At 38.8% G+C, this 22,853-nt stretch overlaps 3 protein-coding genes across 4 annotated transcripts in view; 1 reads left to right on the forward strand and 2 right to left on the reverse strand.

The window, feature by feature from the left end:
* Positions 1-247: 247 nt before the first annotated feature.
* On the reverse strand, positions 248-3,794 carry PTRHD1 (peptidyl-tRNA hydrolase domain containing 1). The gene is made up of 2 exons (XM_063300692.1): positions 3,445-3,794; positions 248-2,265 (listed from the first exon to the last, which is right to left on the reverse strand). Exons 1-2 carry the CDS (start codon positions 3,640-3,642, stop codon positions 2,095-2,097), a joined length of 369 nt encoding a protein of 122 aa, XP_063156762.1. The 5' UTR covers positions 3,643-3,794; the 3' UTR covers positions 248-2,094.
* Positions 3,795-4,161: 367 nt separating this feature from the next.
* Positions 4,162-19,330, forward strand: CENPO (centromere protein O). Of its 2 annotated transcripts, none has more exons than XM_063300715.1 (7): positions 4,162-4,827; positions 6,653-6,822; positions 7,346-7,475; positions 8,352-8,611; positions 13,262-13,430; positions 17,617-17,821; positions 18,919-19,330. In XM_063300715.1, the coding sequence occupies exons 1-6, from the start codon at positions 4,797-4,799 to the stop codon at positions 17,808-17,810; spliced, it is 954 nt and encodes a 317-aa protein (XP_063156785.1). In that variant the 5' UTR covers positions 4,162-4,796; the 3' UTR covers positions 17,811-17,821; positions 18,919-19,330. The 2 variants fall into 2 exon arrangements, with proteins under 2 accessions (XP_063156785.1, XP_063156793.1); XM_063300723.1 differs by having other exon boundaries at positions 17,620-17,821.
* Positions 19,331-20,766: 1,436 nt separating this feature from the next.
* Positions 20,767-22,853, reverse strand: part of ADCY3 (adenylate cyclase 3) — a 113,045-nt gene continuing 110,958 nt past the window's right edge. Inside the window, exon 21 of the mRNA XM_063300705.1 lies at positions 20,767-21,853. Within this exon, the coding sequence (XP_063156775.1) occupies positions 21,671-21,853 (183 nt within the window). The 3' untranslated portion in view covers positions 20,767-21,670. The remainder of the gene's footprint in view (positions 21,854-22,853) is intronic.

Below are 22,853 nucleotides of genomic sequence, written 5' to 3' on the forward strand. Positions count from 1 at the left end.
CCACTTAAACATAAGTGTGTACTTTTCATAATTGGGAGAAGAACTCAAGTTGAGACTTTTTTTTTTTTAGTAAACAACCAGGTACCCAAACTGGAAGAGACTAGTAACTAGCTAGGCCTGATCTATTCTTTAGGAATTATGGTTTCTAACCAGGTCAGTTTGGAGGAATGTATTGGCTCATCTATTGTCATCCACAGTATCACACGTTTGTGCCTTTCCAGAAATAGGAGAGACTGGAAACAAAGCATTATCACTTCAATTGGTTTAATTTGTCCAAGAGTACACACATACCTAACTAACTGCTTTTCAGCCTTTGACTAGGCAATCCAGGTGCTGCTGAGTGGCTGTGAAAGCAGTCCCAAACTATAGCCATAATAAAGCCATAACCTTTTCAGCAGAAGGCTAATAAGATAGCATGGGTAATTCTCAAATATTGCAACACAGACAGACTGTGATTTCAGTATAGAATTTTTACACTGGATTATTCAATACATCCACTGGGATATAGAGTATCAAAAAAAATCAAAAGAACTGTCTTAAATAAATTGCATGCCTTTAATGTTTTTGCAGAAAATATTGTTCTGCTTCAGAGTAGAAAGGACTAGATACTTAAGCTTCTGCTTCTCATACATTAGGCTAAAATGTACTATAGTTCACTAGTTTGTGATCCAATGAGTTGTGAAAATACAGTCTACATGTCAAAGGAGCAATTCAGTATGGTAACTGTCTTCCTTACAAGTATCCAGAAGAAGCCATTACCAGCCAGATAATTTAGACAGATTCCTGGTCTGATCTAGAACAGTAATATTGGATTAGACTGCAAATTTACCAATCCACCATCATTCTTCCCATAATGGCCAATCAAAATGAAGACTAAGACACAAGCAAGACTTAGAGGATAATAGATTTTTTTCCTATTGCTTCCCAGCAACTGATATTTACAAATTATGTCACTATGATCCTGGCAGCAGCATACAGCTGTTACGAACTGAGGCCATTGGCTGCATTTGTGTAACAGATTGAATAATGAATGGTACCCAGCCATGTTTTAGCCTAGTATATTGAATGAAGCCCATCTGGTTTTATGGGCCAGTGCAAATATATAAATTAACTGATTAAATTATGACTTAATTATGGTCAAACATGCCATGCAAACATAGCCTGATATGAAATGTATACAACATAGATTCTCTATGAATTTGTCTAATTCCTTTCCAAAATTAGACTTGTTAGTTGAAGACCATCATCAGAAGTTTGTGAAAGAGAATTCCATACTTCTACTATGTATCATGTAAAGAAATTCTTCCTTCTGCCTACCCTGGATATCCCATTGTTCAGCTTCAGTGGATAGCACTTTTGCCTATTACTTCTTCATACCTTGCTAAATTGAACCACACATAACATTCTGTCACACATTCACACAAAATAGAGATGTCTCTTTGGAGCTCTTTGAAATTCCTTTTCATTTCTATCATCCTGATGTTATGACTGCTCAACCCATTGTGAATAAATTTAAAAATGCAGGTCTCAAAACAGATTATTGAAACAACTGTTTTCTTACACCCATAACAGAGTAACTTAGTCATAAGAGGCCCCATCTTCTTTATTCATGAATATTTTGTCTTTAGCAAGATTTTGCCAAAAGCTTTCTAGAAGCTCAGCAGGGTTCTTGTAATGTTGTATACATTTCTGCATCTATGTACTACTACTATAGTACTATTGGTGCAGATAGAAGAAACCAGAATATTTTGCTACCCAGAATATGATTTCCCTAATATAAATCTGTTAGGATAAATAATCAAATCCCAAAGGGATGGGAACAATGATAATACCCTGAATCCCCTCTTTAACAACATTAAGGTGCCCAAAGTTTCCTCTTAAACTGAGAAAGCTGTCATGCCAGAACATGAGATTCCTTGCCTCCACATGATGTGAATCCATTATTATTTAAGCATCTTTATAAAATACTTTGAAGTAAATTCTTACATCTTACAATGGTCCTATTATATTGCAAAGGGAGCCTGTTCACCACAAAAACCAAGTGAAGAATAGTTTTGTCTGGTGAACCATGTTCATGACTACAGAAGAAAAAGATCATTTCAAGAGTTTGAAATTCTTTAGGTGACGATGTACATGCTCTTTCAGGTAGGGGCGGAGGGCAATGCAAGTAGCTATGTTTTCTGGTTGTTCTATCCAGACTTTATAATCAATGCCATTCTGCTGGAGCGTCTTTGCTAATGTACTCAAGGCACACTCATCTGGAGCCTAAGAAGAAAAGGAATAAATCTCAGTGCAATATAGCATCAAAGGTTTCTATAGTGTTCATTGGTAACCTTTGCCTTGCTAAAGCTAAAATGACCAGGAACCCCAGAAATTATCTGCTTAACTTAAAATAGCAATTAGCATTAATTGTCCTATATGCTAGTAAACTGCTCTTTTGGATATCTTTATCAAAGATAGCAATAGCTGCAGATCTAAATGCACTTACAAAGAAGTAAGGCTCATTCCATACTAAGACACAGAATTCTGTGCATTAGTATTGTGGTATGATGCATAGAGTTGTGCTGTAATTGGGAAGGAGTTACAGCTATCCGTGCATCTTAATGGCTTAGCAATCAGTAAGAGGTTTTCCTTGAAAAAGGAAATGGGTTAAAGATAGCATCACACAGATTTTATCAGCCCATTTCTTTCCTCCACCAATTAATGCTACAAAACAAAGACTTGGATCCGAAGTATCCAGTCCTCTCTCCTATATGCAGGTTTGCTGATTAGGATTCCTAACCCACAAAGTAACTTTTTAGAGAAAATAGGAAAAATCTGTTGAGAGACCATCTGTTAGACTCTAAAACATAATCATGGCCAGAAATCTGTTTACTCAATCATTGGATTTCATTTCCATTTCTGCTCCCTCTCCTGTCTCCGGTTAAAGGCCATGCTAGAAAAACGGATCAGTGGTCTGACTGAGCCAGAGGCCCTTTCAGGTACAATAATCACTCTCCAGAGGAGGAGCAGCTTTTATGCCGGCTAAAACGGAAAAAATCAGCCTCATGTCATCTTCAAGACTAACGTAGAACCTATCCAGACTTCCCTAATTTGATACCTTCCAGACTCGACGTATTGCAATTCCTATCATCCCCAACCAGCTGGAAATGGAAGAAAGCAAGCAAAAATATAGGGAGCATCAGTTTGGCGAAAACTAGCATTAGCTGAAATCAGGATCACGCACGTGAAAGCTTTACAAATCCTGGGTTTCAGATTCTCAGGTTAAATGCCGCCACATAATACAGTAACGTCGATACCAGACATTTTGCAGAGCTGTTCCGTGGATTTTAAGGATCTGTCTGTGCCCTAATGAACTCCTATCGAAAGACCCCTGTTCTCTGCGCCTGTCAATCAGCAAAGTCCACCCGAGGGGAGTCGTCCTGTCGGTCAGGTAATGCTCACCTCCAGCACCACGGTCCTCATGCTGCCATCCTGGGCTAGATAAGCCGCGGTATCTGGGTGCTCATAGTGCGCATGGACCACGGCCAAGGCCGCGTGGCAGGCCTGAGCTACCAAGGCCCCCAATGGCCACGAGAAAGGTTCGCGTAACAAGTCGCCTCTTAGAACCACATACTGCACCAAAGAGCGCCCTGCCGCCATCTTGAAGCCGGAAATCGGGTAATTGCTAAAGGAACTCTGGGAAAAGAGAAATGAAGGGTACCGCCACGTTTCCGTACAAGAGGCTAATTTAAGGAGTGGTGGTAGCCATCTTGCTGTACGGCATTGAAAATACAAGCTGAGAGTTTAATTGAGGAACCTGACGGGAGAATCGTTCGCGAGGCATTTCGGGAAGAAGGGGAAGTCTCCGCCCCGGTGTCCCTGTGGCGGACAACCTACTTCCGGTCGCGGGGTGTTGTTGCCGGGCGGCGGGAGTTTTGAGCCCGTTCGAGGCGAGCCGTCGGTTAATTGCTGAGGCGATCGCGGTGAGTTTTGGCAGGCTCGCCCGGCAAGTCCTGAAACTGGCTGCGTCTAGAGGGAGATTGAGCCACTCCCTTCTAAGGGCCGTTGCCACTGCCCGCAGGAGACTCGGAGTCCCCTTTCCTCCTGATTTGGGGCTCCGCGCCTGCCTCCTAACTTTCCCACCCGTAGGGGACAGAAAGCCCCCTGGACGTCTCGGCGGCTTCGAAAGGAGACCATAAAAACAAGAGCGAAGTGGTCGTGGCGAGAGCGTATATTCGTTCGCCACAACAGTTCCGAAGATAATTTCCATTCTCCCCCGTTTTGGAGATCGCTGTACTTTCGCAGTTCTTAAGAGTGTCGCCAGGTTCTTTGTCTACTGCCTTTTCCACAAATGAGGTGCTCAAACTAGGAATTTAAATGAGTATAAAATATAAAGCGAAACAGCCAGGCAGGCTTCCGAACATGTTGACTTCTGAGTAGAACTATAATGCCCCTTATTCTCAACCACTGATTGTTTCGGCTAAGGATGGTGGGGATTATAATGCAGTGCATTTGGATGGCAGGGGGGCAATTCGCCTATGTGGTTACAGTACAGTAGTGGGTTGATGTTTAAAAAAGACTAAGCACCTACTGAGCCAGGAGTACAGAAGGTCCTTAAACGAGGGACTTGCTTCTTAAAAGGATTAATTCTGTCTCAGAATTACTTTGACTTTTCATCACTTACATTCATTAAGCAGTTCTTTCTGTGTTAAAATTCTGCAGGAACCTGAGGAAGTTGTCCCAAATTTAGAACCAGAGAAGAAACTCTTGTGATTTTTTTGGCTTGGTTGTTTTTTAAGGAATTGAAAGTAAAAATGGGAGAAGTTGCAATTTCCTTTCCAGATGGTAAGTTAACAGGCAGTAATGTGCAAGTAACTACTCTGTTCTAGTTAAAAGTGTTTATTTGTTTGTTTAAAAGGAGGAGAATGAGCTCCCTCATACTGTATAGTACCCAATGGCTTTTCTGTACTACTTACCTGAAAGATAAAGCTACTGCTGTAGTCTGGTAATTAACATCGAACAATTAGAAAGCCAATGTCACTGATTCTTACTCCCATTATCTGAAGAAATTCTGAAGGTTTGGGCAGTTATCTAATTATAATTAGGTCTTAAGTTACCACGCTACCTATCTAACTTCTAGAATTATAACTTGTTATAAAATCCCAAACAGTTAATAGACATAAACAAAAAAACCCGCACGCATGCATACAAACAACATCAACAAGACAAGAAACAAATAAGCTCAATCAACAATTTTTTAATATATTTTATGAAAGTGACCGATGGTGCTGAACGAAGGGACTTAAGACTGGTCCTTGAAGTTCCAGCCGTTGCAGCACCCCTACACCAATGTGGACAAAATTCAAGTGCTTGGCAACCAACTTGCACTTAGAACTGGTTGCAGCGTCCTGCAGTCATGTGATTGCCATTTGCAGCCTTCCCTGCTGGCTTCCCACAAGCAAAGTCAATGGGGAAGCCAGCAGGGAAGGTCGCAAGTCACTCAGGTAAGTCTCCCCCACCCCCAGCCTTTCTTCTATCACACGCACCATGCCCTTCTTCCCCCCTTTGCTTGCACACACCATGCGCCCTCTTTCCCCGGCCTCCCTGCGCTCGCACACACCCCGTCCCCTTTCCCCGGTCTCACTGTGTTTGCATGCACCCTGTCCCCTTTTTCCTCAGCCTCCCTGTGCTTGCACACACCCCACACACTCTTTTCCCAGCCTTCCTGAGCTCGCACTGCACTGCAGCACCCCCCTCTCCCAACTCATGCATGGCCTGCGCCGGGCCTCTCAAGGCCTCCCCCACCCCCCTGCAGCACCCCCACACTCTTTACCTGGGACTCTCTCCACTTCCCGCTTAACAACCCATGCATCTGGGGTTACAACAACAACCAGGATTGCTGAATTGCCAGATTGCCATCATTAAGTGATGCAGTCACGTGGCATTGCGCTTTGTGACCACATCGCTTAGTGACAGCAATTCCGGTCCCAATTGCAGTCGTAACTCAAGGACTGCCTGAGGTAGTCCTTGACTTATGACCACAATAGGGACTGGGATTTCCATCATAAGTTGTTGTGGTTTTAAGTCGAGTCACCACATGACCAGATCCAATTTTACAACTATTTTTAAGGCGTCCATTAGGCGAATCCAGCTTCCCCAATGCGCACTTTTTGATGGAAAACAGCAAAGAAGTTGCAAAACGCGATCACTGCAGGATGCCGCAGTGATCCTTGACTGCAGGATGCTGCAAGTGATCATAAAAGTAACCCAGTTGCCAAGCGCCTGAAATGCGATCATGTGATGTGGTGGGGTGTGACGTTTGCGATGCTCAGAAGTGCTTTACAGGCCATAAAGCACCCATTCTGAGGCCATTGTAACTTCAGACCATCGTTAAATGAACGGTCATAAGTTGACTACCTGTACTCAAAACTGTCTCCATTGTAATCTTTATGGTTTGGCTGAACTATCTTACTTGCAGTTCTCAGATAATTAGCAAACTTCTCTGCACACAAATAATAGACACTTAACTTAAACTCGAAAACTTTCAAGAAGTAATTTCTAATTCCTAGATTTATGACCACCAGTATATTCTTGTGAAGATTATTTGGTTATGATTTTTATAATAAAATAGATGCTGTTTGTTTCCATTGTCTGCACATATTCTTTGCAGATACGTTATCTCACCTGGAAAAGTTGGAGGCTTCTGCCCACAAAGTAGCACTGAAACAAAGAAAAATAAGGGAGCATGAGGAGAAGGTGTTAAGGATGAAAATGAAGATCCAGGAGCTGAGACGTCAAAGAGATGAGTTAAAAACCAAACTAAATGTGTGTCGATCGCAGGTGGGTGTGAAGTGTATGTTGACCTATAAACAATGCATGCTTGCATTCTTGTTTAAGCACTGGCATAATGTAAATCATGAAGTTGAGGAGTTACTTGACAAAGTTTTGCATAAAAGGATAAACTTATACTATATAACTTGAACTTTAACAGAAGTCAAAACAGCTTTTAAATGATCTAAAGCTCCAAGAAAATTGAGCAGATACTAAACAGCTGACCCTAATTGTACTTTCTAGTTTCTATACTTTAACTAAGAAATAAGTAAACGTTTTAACATGTCACTATTGCATGTATTTGCAATTTACTCTTATACTTGTATTGTGCTGCACGAATTAGTACGTGGTTTGGGAAAAGCTGCAGAAAACATTATTTCCCTGCACACAGCATGTCAGAAATTAGAGGGAACACTGCTCTGAACGTGTTTTCTTTAACAACCTCCTTTTAGTGGAAGTGATGGATGTTGCTGGGCAATTTAGACAGAACAAGTTGTAATAATTGAGGTATAACTCTCCTGCCCTTTTGTAGCTCATTGCAGGCAAAGATCCCATGAAAAGCAGTTTGCAAGTTTCTAAGGCTACAAAGACAAGCCTACAGGCCATCTTAGAGTGGAAGACAGAGAATGCCAAGGGCCTGCTTGAACTTTTTCGTTTGACAGGTATCTTTCTCACATATTGGTAAGATTCTGTTCTTAGGCTAGTCAGTGGCCTGGCAATATGATTTATGTTAAGCTTTTATCCTCTTTGCTTTAGTTTAGAACTTACGAGGCTAGGGTCCTAGGCTACTCTCCCTATCTCTGCTCAAAATACATCTTATCAATTTTCTGCAATATACGTTTCCAATAAATTTAGAGCTGTTTATCAAATCCTTTGGGTTGCAACTACAAAAAGATGGGTAAGGGCTGGGGATTTTTGTTTTGGCATGCAGTAATCAGAGAGCCAGTTTGGTGTAGTGGTTTAAAGCACCAGCCTAGAAACCAGGAGACTGAGTTTTACACCTGCCTTAGGCACGAAGCCAGCTGGGTGAGTTTGAGCCAGGTACAGTATTCCCTCACAGCTCTAAGATTTAGCATTATGCAATCACAAACCACTTCCAGAACTATTGCCAAGAAAACTTCTTGGACTTGTCCATGTAGTCACTAAGAGTCAAGACTGACTTGAAGCCACACACACATGCAGTAAGAAGGCATTTTGAGAATTTTGTAAATAATCATTTGTTAAGGAACACCTAATTGACCTTACATGGGCTTGGAAGCTTACCAGCGCTGAGGTCAGGTTAGGCTTGGTTAGAACTTGAATGGGACACCCCCAAGGAATATTAGGATCGTAGGCTAGACTGGGAAGTTGAAAAACATCCTGAAGAACGCAGTGGCAAACTACTTGCACAACATTGCTAAGAAAACCGCATGTCTATGTAGCCACCAGGAGTTGTGCTGAACTTGAATGGGGATTTACATTTTTACATAGCAGCAGACAGATCTATTACTTCATCAGCCCAGCTTTGAAATTCTGATTTTAAATACATTTTTTTCTAGGCCTAAGTGGAAAATTGACACAGCAAGGAGTCTCCCTATGCATTAGTACTGCCTTTGAAGGAACTTACCTAGATTCCTATTATTTAGACATCCTTATGCAACATCCACTCCGGATTCAACGCCATTCAATCCCAGTGTTCATACCTCTGGAGCAAATAGCTCATCAGCATTTGCAGAAAGACATTAAGTGCTTTCTGTCTGTACTCTCAGATCACCTGAATGCTTATGCTAGGAGGAAATTCCAGGTAGACCAGTTACAGGTAAGAGGGAAAATGGTGTCCTTCTGCACATGTGTGAAACAGGAAACATTTTCTTCCGTAGCATTGTTTTATTGTCTCTTTTAAAAGAAAGTTTCATAGAGGGTACTGAATTAGGTATTGCTAATACAGTCTTGGAGATATTCTGCCGTGTGATTGCTGCTGCTTCAGTTTTAGTCAGCAGCTAGTAGTAACTGTATTTTAAGCTAGACAAGAGCAGAAGGCCCAAGAAAATCAGCTGGATTAATTTAAACCAGTAATTCGGTAAATATAAAGGGGCCAATTTAAAGCACTGAAATAAGGATTCTTACTAAATCGTATATTTATGAATTACAATGTTAGAATCCTGAACAATGATAACTTTGCTCTATCAGTTAAAACTGTACCAATCGAAGAGAATATCTGTAGAATATCTCCTTGGTGCTCTCTGAGCTTGGTTGTTTTCTCGCTGATGTTTCATTGCCTGACTAGGCAACATCTTCAGTGCTCACTTGCAGCACTGAAGATGTTGCCTACTTGGGCAAGAAAACATCTGCAAGAAAACTGTAACAATTTAGTAGCATAAATGCTCTATTAAAAGGTGTGCATAAAAATATAGCCAATGATAACTTGTTTCATAGTATAAGAAAAAGTTAGTAGTTGTTATTCCTCTGAACAATATCAGAAGGTGGCACTGGATGAATTCTTGGCATTTTGGGAACTGTCTTGGGGAGTCCTGCAAGGTTCAGTCTTATCTCCTGTTATTTAACATGTCTAATAAAGGCCCAAAGAAGATCATGTATGCAGTTGGAGTTAATGTTACCCCTATGTTGAAATACCCACCTTTGTCTGGAGAGCCTCTGTATGCTATAAAGAGCTGGTTGTAGAACAACTGAAACTGAATCTGGGTGAAACAGAATTACGCTTCAGCTAATAAACAAGCCACACCCATTCCTGAAAGAGAGGACCTTGTCTTGGTGATGTTAGTGCTGGTAACTTCAGTACTGAATTGCTGCGGTGTACTTTTGGGGAGTAACTGAAGATGGTCTGGAAGCTGCAAATGACCCAAAATATAGCAACAAGAGTATGGGTCAAGAGTAGTGATTTCTGGAGGTTCCACATCATGTAGCTGATTACCAGTTGCTTTTGAGACGCAGTTCCAAATGCTCACTGTTTCATTAAAGCATCAAGCACTGTTTCATGAAGGGCATGTTGGAGTAATTCAGATTAGCATATGCATCATTAACGAGAGAGAGATTTTTTAAGTACCTTAAGTTACATTTTTATCTGAGTCCTTTAATTAGGAAACCTATGTCAAATTTTTAATGAGAAATTATTTAACTATCATAAATTTAAAGTACCATTTTGGGGAAGAGAGAATCATTTTCCATTGGATTAGTTTAATGGACCTTAATTTGACTAATAACGTAAACTAAAATAATTTAAATTGGAAAAAATTAATATAAAAATTAATAAAATAATTTAAATTGGAAAAAAATACTATTTTGGCCTATCTAAATTGCCATCTTAACTATAACACAGGTAAAAGACTTAGTTAACTTCTCCTTGGTGTCGGGTTTTTTTTTTCCATTGGTGTATCTTGGTTTTCAGTCATATACAGGGAAAGACAAATCTGTTTAATCTTAATCAGTTTCTCACCTACAGTTTATTTTGTTGCAGTTCTCTATCAATCTGCATTTTTACAAACTTGTCAAAACCTGTGTTCAGTTTTGTTTGCATTTCTTCTGATGAAAATAATAGCATACTTTGAAGTAGATGACTTTTTGCAAGCATATTTTTTTCATCAACATATAGATCTGTATATACTTCCAGATACATATTTTATTTATATATTTATTTGTTTATTTATCAAATTTGTCACTGCCCATCTCCTCTGAACGGAGGGACTCTGGGCGGTTTACAGCATAAAACAATAACTATACAATAAAATTCCAATATAAAAATAGGCTAAAACAATTTTAAATTTTGTATGCATTTTGGTCAGATAACTGGCTTTTTAATTTATTTTTAATATAAATATTGAGCAATAACCAACACAGGAAGCTAAGGATTCATTCATTCATAACATTCAGTTTTTCAGGCCACCACCCTTTAGATGACTATGAGAGGCTTATATAGGGTTAAAACATTAAAATACAAATAAACATATCAATAAAAACATATTGCACTTGGGGCAATTAACTGTAAGCACACACTTACAGGTTCATGCAGCAGCCTGGTCGAGCACGTATGGAAAAATAGAGGTCTGCAAGGCACTACGAAGGGCTGGCAGAGTCCTGTCTCTAGCTACTTGCCCTAAGTAACATCTTTGCTCTTGACATGGCCACCTACATCTACAGCTGATCCTGGTCCCCAGTATTTAAAGTGGGGTGCAATAGCCTTACCCAGGCCTTTTGAAAATCTTAGTGTCCATCCTATGTATGCTTTTTGTAAATTTTTGAACTGCAGTATATAAACTGGCCACTGGGTGGACTTCAGCATGGCAGTATCTTTGTCTAGACACTGAAATAGTAGTTATAATAATTCAATCCTTGCAAAAGAGAATAAAAAAGTATGGTAGATTAGATTCACATGGTTTTTAGTGTATGTTTCTTTTTTTAAAAAAATGATATACCTTCTGCCATGACTAAGGCAAAAGGTGACTATAGGCCAGTCGCTCTCAGCCCAACTCACTTCACAGAGTGGTTGTTGTGGGGAAACAGGAGGAGGAAGGAGTATTAGGTATGTTCGCCGCCTTGAGTTATTTATAAAAATAAAGGCGGGATAAGATATCTTAAAAAGGGGTGAGAGGGAAACATTATTCTTCTGACACGGGGTGTTTTTGTTTGTATTCAACTTATTCATTAAGCTGAAGATGTTCGTCAAGAAAGCAAATCAAACATGAAACACAATAAGCATAAAAAGGCAGTAATGCAGCAAGATGCAGTGAAAATAATGTTTGTATCTGAGAAACATTTTGACTAAAAAACTACATTCTTAGCATTTCTAGTAGAGGTGCATTTCTGACTATTTTGGGAACTAAGGCAGCTATAGAAATGAGAATAACAAAGCCAGAGAGAAAGAACATCTAGGAATGACCCAAAAACAGAAATGGGAAACCCCACACAAGGGAAAAAATTGAGGAGACCGTCAGTGCAAACTTCAGGAAGGTCTGCAAACGTTGCTTCCTGATGAAAACTTAAGAAAGGGACAGAGAAGTAGTAAGACTTTATACAGCCATACACAGTACCTAGCCTGGTCTGCTGGCTTGGGTGCAGTGGAAGCCTCTTCTGAAGGATGAGAGAGGGAGAGAGAGAAGGAGAGGTTTCTGCTCAGTTGACCGGCAATGTGAGAACTGGGAGAACTTGTTCTGATGGCAGGCATCCCAAATCCCAAAGGGCTTTTAATCTCTTTTTTTTTAGGGAGTTCAGGAAATTAAACGAAAACTATTTTCCTTTTCGTGTGACTTATGCTTTTTCTTCAAGGGCTGAGAAGAATGAATAAAATCAAGTAGATTCTTGTGATCAGCAGAAACAGGTTCTCCAAGTGATTATCCTAAACAAAAGGCTAAATAAAAGTTGATTAGATTTAGCAACATCTGAATGTGATACATTTTAACCATGGAATTACAGATTATTTCAAGATTTATTCTGTTTCTTTCAAATTAACATCAGGAAAAATTTAAAAGTACATGTACAGATGTTATGCCTATGTACCTACATATGTACAGTAAGCATATAGCTTATCACAAAGTTTTTCAAACTTTTTGGCTGCAAAACCTGTTTGTTTAAAAAAAAATCTACTTGCCAAGAAAGGTAGGGCTTCTGAATGAGGGACTGACAAGCCTCACCCTTTTCACTGTACTTTAGTAATTAAGGGGGAAAAGTGACTAAGCTTTAGTTCCTTGCGGAGAGTTTTTCTCTTCCCTCTCCCCCCCCATCCCTTGTGAAGAGTTTTCCATTAATTCCTTGTTGACTCCCCCACTTCCCGTACATAATTTACATCATTTCCACAATAACATTGTGATGGACACAAAATCATTCCCCCCACTTCCGTGAGCACCTGTGTTTGGTAACTACTATGGCTCTTGCCTTTGCACAATGTCTGTAGTTTTACAAATGACAATAGAGAGTGGTGGAAGTATGTATGTGTGTGATAGAACCAAACAAAGGTGGTTCTAGCAGCTCACATCTATCCTTTAGCTTGAAAAATTCTTTGGCTGAGTTTCAATAATGAAGGGGCTTCTCCACTGCCTTGTCAAGTTGGAACAGAGGCTCTCCTTTTAACTGCAGGCTAATTTTAACAAACTATCTGAGAGCTTCCTAACTAATAACAAAAAGAACAAATCGGAATCAAATAATAATGGTCTGAAGATGCACAAATCTTAAAAAATCAGGTTTCTAAAACCATAGACAATTTATTAAGAAACTTCAAGCCTTTAAAACCTTTTTGGAAGCCTGGAACAGTAAAAAATTAGTCATGCTGCATTTAAAATAATACATTTTATCCAATTTATAATAAAGTCTCAGGAGAATCTCCATTTCAGAAAGGCATCACAAAAAAAAGAAGAAGCCTTGTTGGTAAGTAATCACTATGCTTTATTGGGGGCAACACCTGGAGAAGAGCCTCCAAAGATGATCTTAGATATGATGTATATTATTCTCTTGCTTGCAGGAACATTTTGCTGTTTTTCTTGAAGGATGCATGAAAGGAAATTCCTTATACAATCAGTTGGAGTTTAACTACCGTGTGACAGAAGGTGGCAATTTTCCATTTACAGCAAAGATCACTTACGGAAATTCCGTGAATGCCCTCCCAACCAAGGTCACTGTTGTATGTAAAGGTGAGAAGCAGTAGGTTGTGTTTGGTAATGGAATAGATTATTAAAGTAAAGAATCTTTCAAATTCAGTTCAACTCTTGGTGACTTCATAGGTACATGTAGATCAGAAGCAGCAGTTGGTAGAAAATGCAGTAGCATATTTGTTGATAGATGGGAGCTGCTGCAGGCCATGGGCCCTACATTGGCTTCCACTAGATTTCTGAGTGCAGTTCGAAGTGCTGTTTTTTACCTATAAATCTCCATATGGCTGGGGGATGTTGATCTCTCTCCCTTGTCATGGACAGATCACTCCTTGACCCTAGAGATCTCTGTAGCTGTCCCCTACTGCAGGGAGTGGGGCCTGTTCAGTCATCCCATGCCAGGCAATTGATGGAGGCACTAGGGTTTCAGCGGGAACTTGGGGTTATTCCTGATGCTCTGGTGCATTATCTTGCTGAGGTCTTGGTCATGGCTTGGAGTAAGCATGTGATGAGGGCCTTGGACCAGATCATGCTTGTGCAGACTTTCTGCGATTATGGAGCTCCCTGGTTTACAGAGCAACTCTGGGAGATAAAGTGATACAAGAGGTGCCTAGAGCGCGCTGCAGGAAGATTAGGAGCGAAGCCAACTGAGCAAAGATGAGAGCCTTTTAGGACTTGACTTGTGGCAGTAAGAGCAGCAAAGACTTACTTCTCTGCTCTTATCATGTCTGCAGATAGATGGCTAGCAGCCCCATTTCAGATGACCAGGTCCAGACCAGGTCTGCTGTGAGAGCTATTCTAGATATCTTTGGATAAAGTTGCTAGGTTTTGCTCTGAGTTGGACTCTGGCTGGACAGGTCCTATGGAGGTGCCTGAGGCATGTCTTAGCCTGGTTACCTGGGAAGAGGTTGAGCTGGTTAGGGTTCAAGCCAGGTTATAGTACTGAGACAGCTATTGGTTACGTTTGTGGATGACCTTTGGCGTCCTTGGGATGGGGTTGGTATGTCCATCCTTATGCTCCTGGATCTCCTGGCGGCTTTCAATACCATTGATCATGGTATCCTTTTGGATTGATACTGGGGGTTCTGACCCTGTGGAACAGCCTCCCCCCTGAGATTCAGAGGACCTCCACCCTATTAGCCTTCTGGAGGGCTGTGAAGACCTGGCTCTTCACTCAGGCTTGGAGCTAGGATAGAAGTGAGCCCAGCAAATCCAAGAGTATGTAGAGTTTATGGGATGTTGCAGTGCTGTGGCTGATATGGGGTTGGGTTGGTTTTATTTATTTCGCTTTACTGATTATTATTGTGAGCTGCCTTCGGTTATCGTGTATAAGAGAGCAGCCATATAAAATAAAATAACAGATCCTCATTTTCGTGAAGTGATGTGAACAGGAGCTGCAAAGCTGTGTTTGTCTATGATGGTCCTTGCCCTATGAAATAATCCCCATCCTAAGGCCAGGTTTGCACTATCATGATGGTTTTTTAAAAGCTAGTTAAGACAGGTATTCCAGAGAGCTTTTAGGAGATGAGACAAGTGGATGCCGTTGGCTTGGTATGGTTATTGTTTTAACAGTTATGTGCTGTTTATTATTATGTGTTATTCTGTTTTTATGTTTTATATTGCTAACTTCTGGGACTCTATTGTGATTCTATTGTTAAATAGTAAAATAAAGCACAATAATGGAATATAATATTAATGGAATATAATTCAGTTAAGCAGGTTGTTTATTGATACAGTTTATATCCTGCTTTTCTATCCAAGGTAGCTAATAACAAAAGGTAAAATACAAATTGGAAGTAAAGAGCATAAACTCATGCACAAATTATGTAACAGTTAAAATCCTGGAGGGTAATTGTATGTAAAATTACATGATTCACACTGAGTTGATGAGATCATCCCTATTGTCTTATTGCCAAGAAAACTGCCTTACTTGACTCCATCAGCAGCATTTATCCAGATAAAAGGATTGTAGGCAACAAAATTAATGTTATTTTTAAAATTCCTATGTGCTTTTTAAGCGCATAAGTACTAGACCAGCCTTTCTCAACCTTTTGACCCTGGAGAAACCCTTGAAATATTTTCCAGGCCTCGGGGAACCCCTGCACATTCAGGCTCAAATATAGGCCAGAAGTTACAAAATATTCGTTTCATGTGTAGGCCTGTATATATGTACTAGCAGTGTTCTTAAACTAAAAAGAAAGAATGAAACTTACCTCTTTAATGTGAAGTTGCCCAAATTTGCCCAGAGAACCCCTAGTTGAGGGTGCTTGTTTATTATTGTGTGTCATTCTGTTTTTATGTTTTATATTGTTAATTTCTGGGACTCTATTATGACTCTATTGTTAAATAGTAAAATAAAGCACATTAATGGAATATAATATTAATGGAATATAATATTCTGCTTCCCTGCAGCAGAAGACTAGAATGCTTACAGAAATAAATTGTCTTGTCTCATGTTGATCACATGAGGTTTGCTTGATTATCTTTTCTACTACTATCACCTTAATCAGGAATGGCTGGCCAGTGGTAACAATCTTTTCACTATTAGAAAAGCAGCTACTAGATTGGGATGATAACTTGAATATGGATGGGACTTTTGAAAGAAAGTGCCTTTTGAAAGAAAGGCATTTTAATTTTTATTAGTCTTTCCAACAGATTTTTTATAGAAAATTGGTAGGAAATTATGTCTTCATTTTTCAGTGGTTCTCAACTTCAGTGGCACAATTTCAGAGAACTTCTGGTAGGCTGCAGAAAAGGGTTAATATGGCCTCACAACTTCCCTTATTGTTATCGGTCCATTCATCATCTGCTTTTGTTTATCCATTATCTTTGGTAAATTTTGTTTCTTTAAATATTCATCCACTTTTCCTGGGGAAATTTCTTCTCCTTTGTATAGCTTTGTATAATACTGATGGAATATTCTTTGCATACTTACATTGTCTGTTACCATAATTTTCCCATTTTGTAGTTTTAGTATCATTTTCTTCTCCTTTTCCTTTCTCAATTTATATGCCAACCATTTCCCTGGCTTATTTGCTGACTCAAAATTCTTCTGTTTGGCAAAGTTTGTTCTTTCATCTTTATCACCATTAAAATCTTTTGCATCTTCTCATCTTTGTCTTTTCAATTTACTGTTATGCTGTATAAATTGTCCTCTCATAGGCTTTATTAGCATCCCATACACTCCTTATGTCCGTGCCTTTATTAAGATTATTACCAAAATGTCTTTCCATTTCTTTTTACAATCCTGTTATTGATTCCTTTTGTAACAAAGTTTCATGTAGCCTCCATCTGTAAGTTCTAGCTCTCCTCCAGTATGTTGAAGTCACTGGGTTATCATCTGAAAAAGTCTTTGGAAATACTCCACTTTATTAACACATGCAGCAAGATTTTTGGAAATCCAAAATATATCTATTCTTCTCTGAAAGATCTATGTCTTTCAGAGAAATAAGTATATATTTAGAGTCGCCATTTTCAGAGTACATTCTAACTTAATCATTTATACATATATTCTTTTAGAGTTGCCACTTACAGTATAGATGTAATATAGATGTCTCCATATATCTATAAGTTCAAAATTATCCATCATTTCAAAAAATATTTTTGATGATTTGCCTTGCATTTTAATTCCTTTCATAGAAGTTCTATCTTTTTGTGGGCAAACCATGCTGTTCCAATCTCCCAGTAAATATCAATTTTCATATTGCAAATCTATTAGTTTTTCCATAAGACCTTTAAAAAATATAGCTTTGTTATAATTTGGGGCATATATTATCAATAACAATTTGATTTCATTCAAATTAATTTCAGCCCCCCACATAATCATCAGTCAATGTCAGTTTTGGTAACAGTTGTGGGTTTATATACAAAACAACTCAATTTTTCTTACTTGTCCCTGCCGAGAAAAAGTCTTGCTCCAATTTTTTATAAATCAGCGTCTGTTTCTTTTCAACAGATTTCATCCTTTCAGTTGGTCCTTGACATCACAAATTCTCTTAGAATTCCTTCTAATTTTGCCACATGTGAGCCTGTCCTTTACAGTGAACCTTTACCTAATTCAAAAATCACAGAAGTACACATTTTGTTTCAGTATATAACCTCTCCTCTACTGCTGGGGTTCAAAGACCTCAATAGAAAAAAAAATCACCTACCACACGGAAAGAATAAAACTGGGAAGAAATAAAGGGAAGGTTTTCATACTGCTAATTCTTGTCCACTTTTTCTTCAGCAGAAGATGCACCAGCCTCTCTGGCTGAGATGGCAGCGGCTCATTTGGCTTTGTTCTATGAGAAGCCTCTTCAAGAAGTTTTTATTTCTATCTCAGCCTCAGCTGAAAATCTGAGTCAACCTATTACACTGGCATCATCTTTCTACTCTACATCTGGTGGCAGAAGAGTTCCCTCTGAGGCTGCTGCACAGTAAATTCCACTACGGTAGGAAGACTAAGAGGGATCTGACAGAATTAGATACTGTTCTACCCAGAAAATATATAGTATTGATGAAGGGTTGTCTTTAGTATAAACTACTTTAGAATGCTGAAATGGCATTATAAACCTGAAGGATGGTAGAGCATGATCCAGTAAAAAATGGGCAGATAAAGTCCTTTAGTTGAGTTTGTTTTCAGGTAAGGACAAGATAGATTGGCAACATTTTCACTTTTAGTTCACATTTTGTATTCTGAAGCATTTACCACCTTTTCTATGGAAATTTTGCCCATTACAATTCCTTTTCCCATGAAAGGAATCAGAAACTTGTCCTTGTGGCAGCATTCACATTGTAACTATCTGCTTTGCTTAGTTTTGATGTTGAAATTCTGATTCTGGAGGCTTCAATGTTGAGAAAGTAGTTTCTTGGTATGCTTTCATTAGATAATTTGCCTAGCCCTAAGAGAAATTATTGAATGTCACCTCAGGAACTTCTGTCTGTGATGCAAAAGCAATCTAGAGGATGTTTAATACAGACTTTGCATTTTATTAAATGATTCTATTAGTGTGTGTCTGTGTGTGTATATTCAAAAACAAATTACATATATGTAAAGCAAGTAATACAAAAGCAACCTTAATTTAGAAGAACATAGGAAAATATTAGTATTTGCATATCTTAAAGTACCTTGTTGCTTATTTATGTCCAGACTATATTATTGTTTACTTGTGCTGGTTAATGACCGCAATAAAGATTGTTGTTACTGTTTAGAAAAATTAATAAAAGTTATCCAGCTTAGCTCAAAAGTTTGCTGCATCTTTAATTGTACAGCAATAGGTTTGTTATTTTAGGTTTTTCTTTCTCTCAAATTTGAAGTAATAATTTCTTTAAAGTTAGGAATATAATCAAACATAATCAAAGTTTTTGTTTTCATGAACTTAATCAAGATTTTTGCTATCGATAAGAGTTTCCATATTGACATACGCTCACCTGTATCTTAGGGTTGAGTTGGTACGTTGAGGCTTCTGTTTTCTTCTGTTGATAGTGGAGGCTGAGGTAACCTTTACCTGGTGGGCCCCACTTACTCACTCTCTTCTCTTTCTTCCAGGCCACCTCAAAAGAACAAAGAGCTCTTCCAAATAGAGCAGAGAGTTTTGAAATAAGGCCAAGGACTGCTGGGTAGCCAGTCTGCTTTGTATCCTGTTCCACCAAAGGCCCTTGGTAGCACGTATAAATCACTTAACCCCTTCCCCTGCCTTTTCCTCTTAGGGAGAGGGGTGTAAACCCCCCACCCAAGCAGTCCTGTCTCAAACTAATAAGGGAGCCAAATCACGATACAGTTACTCTAGTTTGCGAAACAAGGAAGACAATCTAACATAGCAAATTGTCATGAACTTATTTTAACTTTTATTCTACAATAACAATTTTGTAACTGGCCCAGTGTCTTTTGATTTGGATGGGCCACAAAAATGTAAATAAACCTTAAATCTAATACTTGCTCCTTTTTAATGCCGTTTCATCAAAATATGAATAGATAAAATAATATTTTAAAAACCAGTCTATATTAGGACTGTTATCATGCGCTGGACTAAATTTAGAACACTGAACTGTTTCCTATTTCAGAAGATTTCCAGCAAACTCCTGAATGGTCTTGGGAGTGGTCACATCAGTACATTCAGTAATAGTAATATTACGGAACATTCCAGTGGTAAATGTTCAAATAAAATCCACAGAAGGCAGCAACAGCAAAGCACTTCTTTACTGTTACTGTGAAAACTAAACTGAAGTGTTCATAATATTGCCAGGATGGGCTATGCCTTTTAAAAATAAAGTTATTAATCAGCTATGGATTTTGATATTGTCCCCCAAAGTGTAACCCTTATGGTGACTTTTGTTCTCAAACATGACCATTTTTTAAAATTTTGTTTCACATTTTAAAAAAATGTAGATGTAATAATATTCAAAGACTACCATGCACTCATTCTTTAAGCTTGTCCTGTTTCGATCACAACCCTCTTTCACTTGATTCTGGCAAAGCTCCGCAAAGGGGCATGCAATGGTATTTTCCACTGAAATGTATAAATTATGCATGAGAAATTACATATGAAAAGTATCTGATTTAGTAGGATTATCTGTGTGGACTTTGTACTGCCGGTGATGACTGAAACCCGTGTAAGAAGATGGATTTGGTATTCAGGTACATTGGTTTGCTGCATTTTGCCTCACTCTTTCACCCAAAGCTCTCAGAATAGGTTGCACATATCAGAAGCAAGGAAGTCTGTCTTTTTGGTCTTGGCTCTGACATCACAGTTTCACAAATTAAATACAGACTAAATGGGAAAATGATGTAACATTTCCTCTGTATGTTCTATGTTTGTACAGGTTTTATTTCTTACGCAATACAACTTTAAAAAAAGAAGCCCTGATCTGTAGTAAATGTAAAAAGCCAGCTAACATTCAGGATTTATGTCCTTAACAGGGCAGCCTTCCTTACCATGCCCCACTTCCCCGCAAGCCTGCCAGTAGAGCCTTTGCTAGTTGTGATTTGTCATTAAGACACAAGTCCTCAGTGTTCAGCAAAGCAATATTAAGTTTGCTCTTTTGTTTATGTCTGTCTGAATCAGACAAAAATGGTGCACCAACAGACTATATAGTTATCCTCTCTTGATTTATTGTATTTAAATATTCTGATAGTACACTGGCATTCTTAGACATCACTCTGAAATCAGAAATCTTTTCTCCTGTTAAGGTTAATTAGCATTCAACCTCATCATGCACAGCTTTAAACCACTTCAAGTTTTTTTTTTAATGGGAAATGCTATACAATGGTTTTAAATAAAACTAGTGCCACCAGTCAGCCCTCAATGTTTACAGTCAGGTATTGTACCACTTCCACAGTCCCGTAGAGGGAATGACAGAGCCCTTTTCTCCCACAAAGAAAACAAGAGACAGCAACTTTAAAATCAAACGGAATCTATTTGAGAAACTAGACAAATTACATAATTTTTATTTCAACATAACAATCAGATGAAGGCTTTTAATAAAACAGCCTTGGACCAGGCTGTATAAATCTCTTCCTTTTAAAGCATCAGCAAAAATGAGGGCAAGAAAAGGAAGCAAGGCACAGCCTGAAAGAGGCACCTTACTTCCACAATTAAGATACATTAAAAATATAAAGGTATCTGTTCTCATATATAATATCATATATATTACCATTCAATGAATGATCTCTTTCTTTCCGTCTCCAAAATAGGGCATCTTGTGACAATGAAAAGAAAGTTTCCACTTGTTCTTTCCTTTCTATTTGCCTATTTTGAGGCAATGATTAACTCCATTTGAACCAAGTGGGCCAGGTGTGAACTTTATGCGGTTTTCCCAGATCATCTGCCTAGTTGTAGTGCCCATTCTGAACTTACATTTATTTTTACAAAAAAGTCTATGCAGAGCTTAGATCCATGAAAAATCAAAACCACTGCACATTTGAACTAAAAAGATAATGCAATCAAGGTGATCTATCCAAGCAAGGCTGCTGTGAGAATTCTATTACCTCCAGACCTGAATGTGCAAGAAGCCACATATTTGTGCAAGAGGCAGGATTCTTCCTATCAAAATCTCCTTTCTCCTGCCCACCTATATCAAGAAACAAATGTAGACACTGATGGCAAGGGAGCTCCTTTACAAATAATAAATGTTCAAGAAGAAAGGAACAAGCAAAGGGGTGTTTTCCTGTAAATCTAATTATATTAGCAGTGTATATATCAATCTCCCATTCAGAGCAGCAGGTGCTGAAAGTTGTTTGTCTTTGGGCATTACAGAGGTACCTGCTTTATTCTGCTATCTGCATGTAGAGTGTGAGAGTTTCAAGAACTGTCAACCACCTGGTGGGGCAAAGTCACACATGAACCATTGATAAAGGAACCTTGCTTTTCACGTCCTTTCATGAAATAGGTCAGCAAGTCACCTTTGCCTTTGACATAAATGTGCCCTCGACGCACAAAGCGGAAGCCATACTCTTTCAAGATAAAGTGAGTTTCCTCCACCACCTACAAAGGTGAGAGAATACACAGATACAATCAAACAGGTTGCAGCTAAGACTTAGCAACCAAATATTTCTTTTTAGACTGTTCTGGTTTTTGTGTCAATATTTTACCCACCTTTTCTAACTGACCCAAAAGTAGTGGATTACAAAGGCTGTGCTATATCATGGAATGAAACTGGTAAGGTAGGATGCTTGAAGCCTCATCAAAATGGAAAAAAAAATGTAGAAGGAAAATTCTACACAGAATATCACTTGAATTGATCATACAACCAGAAAAATGTACACTAAGAATATATTAAGCTATGTTTCATCACTTTGCAAAGTGTCATTACTTACCAGAAATCACTTCCTGATTTTCAGGAAGGGAAAGAATATACACACACAGACTTTGGTAATCATTAAGTATCTAGACAGGACTTTTTTGTTAAAACGCTGCACAGCTGAAAGCAATGCTGGCATTTTAAAGAGTAGCCGCCTTTCTTTTTGATATATTAATGCAATAGCCGTCGGCCTACATTCTGGAGAATCCTGGAGTTCCTTGTCTATTTAGCAGTAATTCCTGAGGATCAGGAGTGGCAGGCAACTGTTTGGGAAGTCAGCTTACTTGCCATTATAACTATTCTTCCTTACATCAGGCTTCCCCAACTAAGTGACTTTGCAGATATGTTGAATTATAATTCTGGTCACCTTCAATCAGCATGACAACCATGTTGACTGGGAATTACAATTACAATGGGAATCTGAAGACCTGGTTCTGTTGTCTTGCCTGGGGTGGGAAGGGCAATCGTTCTTCCTGGGGGTGGCTGGCACCGTAGAGCCCTCCCCAATAAATGTGATATTTCACCACTTGGACTTTATATTTATTGTATTCTCTATTTATATTGGTTGTTTACATTGTAATTTATATCTTTTATGGTTTTAACTGCCGATTTTATTGTAGACTGCCCAGAGTCCCCCTTCTTGGGGGAGATGGGCGGTGATAGAAATTTGAAAAATAAATAAAT

The sequence above is a fragment of the Candoia aspera genome, chromosome 1, assembly GCF_035149785.1.
Source record: "Candoia aspera isolate rCanAsp1 chromosome 1, rCanAsp1.hap2, whole genome shotgun sequence".
NCBI classification, from domain to species: Eukaryota; Metazoa; Chordata; class Lepidosauria; order Squamata; family Boidae; genus Candoia; species Candoia aspera.